The following is an 11,278-nucleotide window of genomic DNA, read 5'->3' as shown; positions in this document are numbered from 1 at the left end:
ACCAAGCTCTCATCAGCCACCTGCATGGTTTCTACCAGAAGCCATATTAGACGAGCAACAGATAACACAAGCAACTCAACTACCATGGACAGCGATACCGCGACCCTGAGGCGTTTGGTCGAACAAGTCGAGCAAATGCGGCGACAGCACGACGCCGACCTCCAGAATATGCGTGCCCAGCATGAGAATGACCTCGCGGCGATGCGCACCGCTAACGAAGCAGACCTAGCGCCGCTACGCGCCGAGAACGAGCGCATCCGCGCCCAGCTCCCTCGGCATCGCCCCGGCCAGCCACCGCACGACAGCGGTGATCATGAGGAGGAGGCACATTCAGCCCCCCATTCCCAAGCAACCACCAAGGCACCACATTCACAGCCCGCCACGCACCGGTCTCATGCATCAACACACAGATTAGGGCAGGGCACCAGCAAGGCCCCCACTCATGTCTCCGAGGGCCAAGAGCCTTTCCGCCGTCATCCCTTTGTGAACGACATCATGGAGACTTCGTTACCCCGCGGGTGGAAGCCCCTCCACCTCGACCGCTACGACGGCACTACGGACCTCGATGAGCACGTCGACGCGTACACGACTCAGGTAAACCTTTACACTAACAGTGACACTATACTGTGCAGGGTCTTCCCGACCTCGCTTAAAGGACCCGCGCTCCATTGGTACACCCAACTGCTGGCAGGGTCCATTGACAGTTTCGCCACCTTGGTGCGGCGGTTCACGGCACAGTACGCCACCAGCTGACCTCACCACACAACCTCGGCCGCCTTGGCCAACCTCAGACAGAATGACGACGAGCCCCTACGGGCCTTCATGGAGCGCTTCTCTAACATATCAGTCCGGATCCGAAATCTAAACCCGGAAGTCGCCCTACACGCCATGCTCATGGCACTAAAACCCGGATCGTTCGTCGACAGCCTATGTCGCGACGCCCCTCGCGATATGGACGAACTGCGCGCCCGCGCTGCCGGCTACATTCAAATGGAGGAGCACGCGGCCTTCCGCGACCAGGTTCTCGGTAAGGGCCCCGCTAAACCAGAACAGGGCCACAAAGACAAGGTTAAAGTCAACAACGACAGCCAATTCAAGAAGTCAGCCAGGACAAACAGAGTCGGGAGAAACTATGGCCATACCACAGACGAGTGCCGCACACTCCGAAACCACATCGAGGAACTCATCCAGGCAGGTCACCTCGGCCACTACATTCAGCGACAGCCAGGCTCCGGAGGTGGCTCCGGAGGCCGGGGACGCGGGAGAGGCCGCGGATCAGGAGCTCGGGGGGACCTACCCACAGGACCTCAGCAAAACGCCAATGGCACAGTACAGGCTGAAATAAGCCAGGAGACCGAACCAGCCCCCCAGCGGGGAATAATCAACACAATTGCAGGCGGCTTCACCGGAGGAGGTGCCAGCAGCTCAGCCCGACAAAGACACCTCCGTAGTATCAACTGCGCCCATTCCACTACCTCGATCCCCTACAAGAGCTCACCACCAATCTCTTTCTCCGACGAGGACTACGCAGGGATCAGCCCCAATCAGGATGACCCCATGGTCATCGGGGTAGAAATTGCAAACTGGGAAGTCCAAAAGACACTCATCGATCAGGGGAGCTCGGCAGACGTCCTGTATTGGCCAACTTTCCTCAAGCTCGACGTCCCTCACTCTCTCATCCAGCCGCATACAGAGCCCCTAGTTGGCTTCGCCGGTGAACGGGTCCACACCCGCGGATACGTGGACCTGCTCACAACCTTCGGCACACCCCCGGACGCCAGAAGAATCATGGTCTGATACCTCCTCGTGGAGGCCAACACCTCCTATAACATCATAATAGGGAGGCCGACTTTAAATCATCTCGGCGCGGTGGTGTCCACCCCGCACCTCACCATGAAGTTCCCAAGAAAGGACGGAAAAATTATCTCCGTCAGAGCAAACCAGAAGACAGCTCGGCAATGCTACGCCGAAAGCATGAGGATCTCCGCGTCCGGCAAGGAGGGCAAGAAGAGTCCCCCCACAACATGCCCCTAAACTCTAATTTCACATTTGTAAAAGCGAAACCGCGCACTCTTTTCCCGCCTCCGTCCTAAATGGAGAGGGTTTTTAACGAGGCACGGCAAGATTATCTAATAATATTCTCCTTTTCGCTCACTCATTGCATTTCCTTAAATATTACCGCATCAATTACTGTAAACACGAAAATAGAACCCGAGGTCGAGTACGAACCCCGGTATCCTTGATAAAGGTCGAGTTCGAACCTTAAAAATGCAAACCCGAGGTCGAGCACGAACCCCGGTATCCTTGATAAAGGTCGAGTTCGAACCTTAAAAAGGCAAACCCGAGGTCGAGCTCGAATCCCGGTATCCTTGATAAAGGTCGAGTTCGAACCTTAAAAATGCAAACCCGAGGTCGAGCACGAACCCCGGTATCCTTCATAAAGGTCGAGTTCGAACCTTAAAAATGCAAACCCGAGGTCGAGCACGAACCCCGGTATCCTTGATAAAGGTCGAGTTCGAACCTTAAAAATGCAAACCCGAGGTCGAGCACGAACCCCAGCACTCTCGTTAAAGGCCGAACACGAACCCTAACCCATTCATTCGCAAAAATCTGAGGTCCAGTTCGAACCTTAATCAAACGTCAAATCCGAGGTCGAGTACGAACCCCGACGCTTTCTTCAAAGGTCGAGTCCGAACCTTAATGGAACCCGCTCGCAATTTACGAAGTCAAGTGCAAACCTCGACGCTCTTGTCAAAAGTCAAGGTCGAACCCTAGTAACTCATTCGGAGGTCGAGTCCCGACCACATACCCGAAATCGAGTTCGATCCATGACAAAACATGCATGACCCTAAACTTAAGGGCGGACATGGACCACTTATCCAACCTACTACACTCCGGCTTGAGGTCGGCGCAACACCTCGACGCTAATAAATCAAGGTCATCAAGCCTCTACAGAGACACTCACCCAAACAGAAGTTCGAAGTCATGCCCGAACCTCGTTTAGCATACAAGGTCGAGTATGAGCCTCGATGCTCCCCCTTAAAGGTCGAGTCCGAACCTAACCAAGTCGCCTAATTCAAAATCTGAGGTCGAATACGAATCTCAACACACACGAATTCTCCCTTAAAGGTCGATACCAAACCACTAACCTGAGGACAACTTTGAACCCTGGCAAAGCACACCCCACTCTCGATACCGGGGTCGAATTCGAACCCCGGCACGACCAACTTAGGATTGAATTCTGACCTTGACTCCAGCCTAGGGTCATTTATAAACTCTCACAACAATTACAAAGTCACAATTTGAGATCGAATACGAATCTTAACACATTCATCTACGGCCGAGTCCGAACTTCCACGAGAAACCCTACTGAGCAAGCAACTAAGGCCGACCTCGAACCTCGACGTCACTAGCGCAAGATAAGAGGTATCGCCCGATACAAAAGCATATAACAGACGCCAAACATGCGCTTCAAACAGCGCGAACAGCCAAAATTAAACCCAAAACGAACAAAATAGAGCAACATGCATACATGTATAAAAGTAAAGTTCACAAGATTCAGTACATCAATTCACGCCAAAGAGAAAGGAAATCAAAATTACAAAGAAAATCTAAGCGGAGGCATTTTCACTGGAACTGTCGTTAACATCGTCCTCCGAAACAATCCTCCCACGACGGACCACCTTCTCCACATGCATCGAGGAGAAGTTGAACCCGGGAGCAAGAAGTCGTGCCTGACGGGCAGCCTTCTGAAAGCCCCTCTTATGCTCTGCCACGACGGAGCGCTCCATCTCGACGAGCCGTCCTTCCACGGCCGCTTTCCCCGCTGCCAGCTCCACGAGCTCTACTCTCAGCGCAGCAATCTCATCCTCTCAACCACCCAGAATGGCCTCACTGCGGAGACGCTCCTCAGCCGCCGCTGCCAACTCCCCCTTTAGAGAGGTCACAACATCCTCTAAGACCCGCACCTGGTCACGGGAGGACATCACCTCGTCCTCCAAAGAACGGGCCCGCGCCCGAGAAAAAGCGGCAAGCCCCTGCAGCTCCCTCACTCGAGAAGCATAAGCCTCATTGGACTGTAATGCAATCTCAAGAGATTTCTGCACCCGCGCAAGGTCGCTACGCGCGGTCCGGAGCTCAGCCTCCCGCCGCTTCGCCTCATCAAGAGCCGCGGTGAGAGTCTTGTTATCCTCCCTCAGGATCTTGTTCGCCTCCTTCCATGGCTGAAGCCGACCCTTCACCTTAGCCAGCTCCTGCTCTTGCTTGGCCAGCTCCTGCTCCCGCTTAGCCAGCTCCTGCTGCTGCTTGGCCAAGTCTTCTCGCTGCTGGCCCCACTTGGGTTTCCAGTGACTCATTATGCCTATCACCCTCTGCAGCATGACCTGGGCAGCATCAAAACTATCCTCGGGACCGATCCTGTCAATCAATCCCTGGTCCTCGGAGCTCAACAAACCCTGAGGAAAGAACCTCTCCGCGGTCACCCCCGCGCTCCATAATGAATCCATACCGGCGGACGCGCTCACGTGATCCAGCCGCACCGTATCTATCCCCTTCCTAAAGCGATGGGACAGATATTGGGTCCGGGAAGGCCCCTGCGATGAGTCTGCCTGCAAACACCAGTCCCGCATCACAAATAGATAAGGAGACATGCGAGAAAGCCACAAAAACAAAACAAAACAAAACAAAAAACCAGACTCACCCCAGCAGCCTGGGCGGCCAGCCCGGAAGCCTGCACCTCAGGATCAGCGGCATTTCCCGCCTGCACCTCAGGCTCAGCGGCTTTTCCCGCCTGCACCTCAGGCCCAGAGGCACTTCCTGCCTACAAAAAATCACCTAGATCAAACAGCCAGGCAACATAGCAAAAAGCCAGAGTGAAAAGTCTGAGAAGACAATACTTACCACCTTGGCAACTCGGACGGTCTGCTCGGAAACGCAGACCTCCACCTCAGCAACGCCAACCCCGCCCTGCAAAGGGATCCATAACGCCTCAAAAAACAAAGACGGGGAACTAACACGGAAAACGCGTGCATATGATAAGCTACTCACCGCGGCGTCCGGTGCAGTAAGCCCGACACCCCGCACCACCTCCGCCGTAGCCATTGGCGAGGCCTCCTTGGCCGGAGGGCTGTCGGTGAGATCCACAGCGTCCACAACCCGGGAGGTCGCCTCCTCGACATCGTGAGAAGCGGAGGTCCCCCCGACCTCCTCCTTCCCCCTCTTCCTCTTCCGGTGGGTCTTTAGGGAGACAGCATCCTCCTCCGGAGGCTCGGGAACCTCGAGCTCGGAAACATTGTAGCGGTGTTTAAGCTGACGCCACAAGTTTCTGCCCATAATGCCTGCAGAAAAGAAACAGAAACACATCAATAACCGGCAACCACACAAGTCCTAAAAACCTACCAGAGCACATAATACTCACTCTCTAGGCCCCTCTCCCTGAAAGGCGAATTTGCAAGCGACAAGACGAGCTTGCAATCCAACGGACGAGGGAGCGCGGCAAGATTCTTGATGGCGGCCGTCTCCGCGGCCGTCACCTTCAGATCCCCCAAACCGTGAAACCTGGACGGCTTGGGACACCAATAGAATGGAAACCTCGGCAAACCGCCGAAGTAGAACACCTCGTCTTCCAAAGGGTCAACACCCACAAGGGCGACCCGGAAAAACTCCTGCTTGAAATTTTTATACGATTGGGAGTAGGGAGTAAACAAGCCCCCATCCCTACTCCCGCTCAGGGACAAAATGCCATAAGGCGGAATGCCCATCTTCAAACGATAAAAATGAAGAAAGACGCGAAGAGACACCTCTATACCTAGAACTGTACACAGGACCTGAAAAGCCCTCAAAAAACCCCAACTATTGGGATGCAACTGGCAAGGAGCCGCATTGATGAAATTCAAAAAATCGCACTCAAACTGGGTAAAAGGAAGACAAACACCCAAATCCCTAAAAAAGCATTGATATACATAAAAATGAGGGGGATCAATAGACCTCCCCATATACACGCCCTCATCAGCCTGACAGGGCTCAAGCCGAATCATGTGGGAAATGGAAGAATCGGAAACCCTATGCGCTCTCCGAAACGCATTCACTTCGAGGAAAGAGCAAAAAATGCTCTGAGCCTCGGCCACCTCGCGTTTTACCCAGTCGTAACCAGGAACGCCCGGCTCTGGGCCCCTAGGTGGCGGCGAATCTTTCTTCTCAACAGTGACCCTTCCGGCGGCCACCACCTTGCCACGCGCCTTGCCCCTGGCAGACGCAGAGGATCCGGCACCACTTCCACCGGCCATGAAAAAAGAGAAGAAACAAATAAAAAGGAAGTACCTGGTACTCCTCCTCAGAAAACAACCCTAACAAAGAAGGGACTACCGGAAGCGACGACGGCGACGGAAGCGCAAAAGAGAAAGGAGGTAAAGGGAACCAAGAAAAGCTCTCGTACTCGAGAAGTCAGAAGAAAGACAGGGAAGAGGCGCGAGAAGAGAGAAAGGCTAAAACTCTCCCCGAAATTCAAAACCGACGCGACACGTGTCAGTTGAAAGGCACACCCGAAGACACACTTATTACCAAACCATCATTAAAAAACCGTCACTGCCCCCAATACGTCAATCAAACGTCTCCAGAGCATGAACAGTCGCGACACGTGGCGAGCCTCCAGCTAGCGTACGCGCGAAGCCACCTCTCCTCTCACGAGCCCGACCTTAACTCCTCGGCCTACGGCCTTCGGAGCTCGGGGGGCTAGTGTACTGACTGCATTTTGCACCCGGGCTCTCAGCCCGGGTTGACATTATAAGGGTCATCCCGGGCACGCGTTGAACAACGTCAGCCCGGAATCCGGACAGACCACGCCCGAGCCCGGAGATCTCGTCCCGGGCCAAAACCGTTCTCCAATTATACCATATTATGTCACAACGTGATCATATCATATTATATGATATCGTATCATATCATATCTTATCTCAGGCCCAAGACAACCCTAATTCACACAAAGGTATGTGCATTATATATACGAGACTCATACTCATACAAACCATAACTTTAGCATCGGAGTCTCTTTTGCAGGTACCTCCCCCATCTCGGAGCACCAATACACCCAGCGAAGGAGGCTCTCCAATCTTACCCGGCGGATCAGCTCTACAGCAGATTTCTGGTAAGAACAATTATTATTATTTCTAACATTCTCCTTTAATTAGCAATTTCTTAAAATAAATTATGCTCGCCGAGTCTTACTCTGGATAATCTTTTAAAATTTTCAAACTTAAGAGATTCAATGATCAACTAGCTCTACTTCATTTTTGTTAATACATTTTCTAATATACTTTTCTGTGACTTCATGTTAAACTCTTTCAAAAATCTTGTTAGCCAAATAGCATAACAAGTGCAAGACGTCGTTGTCACAAACTCAACTTCACAAATAAAAAGTTTAACAATTGTGTACTTTATAGAGTTCCAAGCAAAAGCACAACACAATCACCTATGAAAAAAAAATGAACTAGAGGTGATTTTTCTATCATCATTATAAAAATTGCATTGTTCTCCGCTTCCTTGGTCACATCCACATCCTCTTTTCCATATTTTTCCAACAAAAAAAAAACTTTGGTTTTGAGGATTTGTTCTAATAACTCAACGTGTCTTCTCTTAAATCTTTATTCATGCACTTGAAGTGAACATATCAATTGGTCTACAATCGTTTATTCAAAATTTTCAACTCCTCAATTGCACAAATCACAATCAAGTTTTACAATTAAAGAATAAAAGGATCTTCTCCATCACAAGAAATCATTCCACCTTTTCTCCATGTTGCTTAATTGGATTCACAACATTAACATCCTATTGCAAAAATCTAAAATTAATTCACTCCTTTGTATGCAAAAATTCAAACTCTCCACATAAAGTTTATAGATGCATCATCTTCATCTTGTTAATACCTTAAAGGTAAGTTTCAAAAATCTTTTAAGCTTCTTTGGAGGTACGAAAACATTAGATATTATCTCTATCATAATTTCATCTAAACTTTGATGAATGCAAATGTTTCTCGATCATTCTTGTTCATCTTTAAGAAATTGTTCTTCTCATTTGATGACAAAATAGTCTCATTTCAAATTAAGAAAAACTTTCCTTACAAGCATATTAAGGATTTAGTAAGACTTTCAAATAACAATATTAATTATTATAATTCTCATTAATAACACATGAAAATTAAAATAATTTCAAGGTATTGATTATCATTTCTCATTAAATGTTGCTCTTAATTTGCATAATCTAAGCTCTAGTACTACTTTGTTAAAAAAATTATAAATAGACAAAAAAAAATTATTACTCTTCTCAATTTAGCTACATGAATATATTCTAATTATAATAAATTAAGCCTTGACCATTAACCAATACATCACCTTTTATTAATATGTTAAATTAACATAATAACAATAACATTTCAAATACTTAGTTGTTATAAAATAATAATACCCCACATTACATATTAACTCACAATAACAACTATTTTTATTTTCAAATTATTATTGTTACTATTATTTGTGACTAGGTCCTCTCAGCTATGCTGGCGATCTTTGCTACGAGGTCTTTTCTTAATATCTTTCCGGTGATAGACTTTGGAATTGCGTGAACAAAATGCACTTTGTGTAGTCTTTTGTAAAACACTACCTGCATACGTTGACAAACATATATACCATTCCTTAATTAAATTTCTTCTTATGATTTAACATCTTTTAGGAACATAAGTATATATATATATATATATATATATATATATATATATATTTACCTGTTTAGCTATAAAATCCTTTACAGCCTCTTCTGTTAGTGTTAGATCAAAGCTGACGACAAAAGCCACTGGAAGTTCACCGGCAACATCGTCCTTTTGGCTGTTAATTAACGTTTAATTTGGTTCGAATCATAAGATTAATTATAATATAATTAATTAATAGTACTAGCCCCTAGGTAGCTGTATATATATATATATATAGCAATGATATATACTTACGGGACAACAGCGGCATCTGCAATGGAAGGGTGGCTCATAAGAAGGTCTTCAAGTTCTGCTGGAGGCACCTAATAATTGATATGAAATATATATATTTATAATTAATTTGAGGGGTAAATGAAATAAGTTAACATTAACATGAAGATATATACATACTTGGAAGCCTTTAAATTTGATGAGTTCCTTTAATCTTTCAACGAGGAAAATGTGATCATCGTCATCGACGTAGCCAATATCACCCGTATGAAGCCAACCATGTGCATCAATCATGGCTGCAGTAGCCTGGGGGTTATTGAGGTAACCTTTCATGATCTGAGGGCCACGGACGCAAATCTCACCAGGGTGGTTACGTGGAAGAGAAAAACCTGTTTGAGGCTCAATTACTTTCAACTCTGCATTTCTTACAACTGTTCCGCATGAGCCTACCTTGGTAGGCAATGGCTTCTTTGCAAAGCCCAAACACATGGACAAGACAGGGCCAGACTCGGTCATGCCGTACCCCTTAACATGCATGAATAGTTAATGTTATATATGTTAGTTAAGGTTGTTAATTAATTATATATTATTAAAACAAGGGTAGGTACGTATACGTAGGTAAGTACCTGTCCGACAATAGCGTTGGGCAATATATTGGCTAGAGCCTCTTGGAGCTGGAGGCCGAGAGGGGCAGCACCGGACATGACGAAGCGGATGGAGGTGAGGTCATAATGATGGAGGGCGGGGTTCTTGGTGAGGGCTATGATGAGAGGTGGAACCACCATGGCCACCGTGACCCTGTGGCGCTCTATGGCCTCCAGCAACGCCCTAATCTCAAACTGAGGAATGAGCAGAATAGCGCTGCCCGCTCTCAGGCCACACATCATCACACAGTGCATAGCGAAGATGTGAAACAGCGGAAGCACGCACAGAATAACGTCCTCTTCCGTCATGTACAAGTTAGGGTTCTCTCCCTCCATCATCTGCGCCACGCTCGTCATCAGACTCTTGTGCGTCAGCACCACCCCCTTCGCCACCCCCGTCGTGCCCGACGAGAACGGCAGCGCCACCGCATCCTCCCAGAATATCTCCACCGCCGGAGCCTCCTTCTCGTCCGCCGCTGCCACATCCCAGAACCTCACGCAATTCTCCGCCGGCTCGTCCACCGTCACCACCGCCTTCAGGCCCCACCCCATGTCCAGCTTGTGGACGTTGGCCGCCTCCGTCACCGCGAGCGTCGGCTTGCAGGCGGCCAGGTACTTGGAGATCTCTGCGGCCGTGTAGAAGGGGTTGGCGGAGGTGGCCACGGCACCGAGCATGGAGACCGCCATGAAAGAGAAGATGAACTCCGGGGAGTTGGGTAGGAGGATCATGACGACGTCGCCCTTGCGGACGCCGAGCTTGGACATGCCGGCGGCGACCTTCCGCGACAGGAGGTGGGTTTCGGCGTAGCTGTAGGTTCTGTCGCCGGCGATGAGGCATGGGCGGTGGGCGATTTCGGGGAGTTTTTGGAAGCAGTATGTGTGGAGAAGGACGTTGTTGGGGAGGGGTATGTCTGGTAATTTTGACTTGAAAATGTGGGCTGTTGCTGTTGGTCTTGCCATTTCTTCTAATTTAGCTTCACACAATTCTGTTTTCTTTTCACTTTCAAACTCTGATATGCTGAATTTGTTAACCCTTCTTGATTTCAAAGTATCGTGTAGCCTTTTGTGTGGTTTCGGGCTACCAAAGTGGATCGATCAAAAATAAATAAATTAAGTAGAGAAAAATGACAAATGCCCAACCAAGCAAGAGGTTTTTGATATAGGAATGAACTCAAAGGATGAGAATATACATGTTTATATATATATATATATATATATATATATATATATATATATATATATATATATATATATATATATATATATATAATTCCATGTCATTCCCCGGTCTCATAATATCTCTCGTATTGATTTTTTTTTAATATGTAATACTAATCATTATTTTTATTTAGGTACCTTTCGATGGGCAAAATCCTATTTTTGGACTTGATTTTCATATATGTATATGTGTGAATTGTGTAACTAAGTGATACTTGTTATGTGTTAAGTAATAAGTGATTGTGATAAGTGGTGAAGGATGAAGTGTTATCAATTTTAAAGTGATAAGTGATGAATTATGGAGTATTATTAATTATAAATTGATAAGTGATGAAGCATAAAGTGTTATGAATTATAAGTGATAAGTGAATTTGTATGGTAAATGCATTGAGTCTTGAATGTCATGAATCATGTGCATTAAGTGTTTTGTGATGGGAAGACCCCCTTG

At 47.7% G+C, this 11,278-nt stretch overlaps 1 protein-coding gene across 1 annotated transcript; it reads right to left on the bottom strand.

Moving 5' to 3' along the window:
• Positions 1-8,368: 8,368 nt before the first annotated feature.
• On the bottom strand, positions 8,369-10,793 carry LOC109799009 (4-coumarate--CoA ligase 2). Its single transcript, XM_020359480.3, has 5 exons — positions 9,595-10,793; positions 9,149-9,493; positions 8,993-9,060; positions 8,774-8,873; positions 8,369-8,652 (listed from the first exon to the last, which is right to left on the bottom strand). Exons 1-5 carry the CDS (start codon positions 10,570-10,572, stop codon positions 8,530-8,532), a joined length of 1,614 nt encoding a protein of 537 aa, XP_020215069.2. The 5' UTR covers positions 10,573-10,793; the 3' UTR covers positions 8,369-8,529.
• Positions 10,794-11,278: the final 485 nt, after the last annotated feature.

This window comes from Cajanus cajan, chromosome 8 (genome assembly GCF_000230855.2).
Source record: "Cajanus cajan strain Asha chromosome 8, NIPB_CcT2T_4, whole genome shotgun sequence".
In the NCBI taxonomy this organism is placed as follows: Eukaryota; Viridiplantae; Streptophyta; class Magnoliopsida; order Fabales; family Fabaceae; genus Cajanus; species Cajanus cajan.
Note: the sequence above shows the minus strand (reverse complement) of the source record. Positions and strands in the feature narration are given on the sequence as shown.

What these genes read in the sequence shown, in the direction of transcription:
- LOC109799009 (XM_020359480.3), bottom strand. Translation starts at nt 10,572, where the DNA reads ATGGCAAGACCAACAGCAACAGCCCACATTTTCAAGTCAAAATTACCA. An exon ending in CCAACGCTATTGTCGGACAG is followed by an intron (nt 9,494 to 9,594) that starts GTACTTACCTAC and finishes ATGCATGTTAAG; the next exon opens with GGGTACGGCATGACCGAGTC. An exon ending in GCAGATGCCGCTGTTGTCCC is followed by an intron (nt 8,874 to 8,992) that starts GTAAGTATATAT and finishes GTTAATTAACAG; the next exon opens with CCAAAAGGACGATGTTGCCG.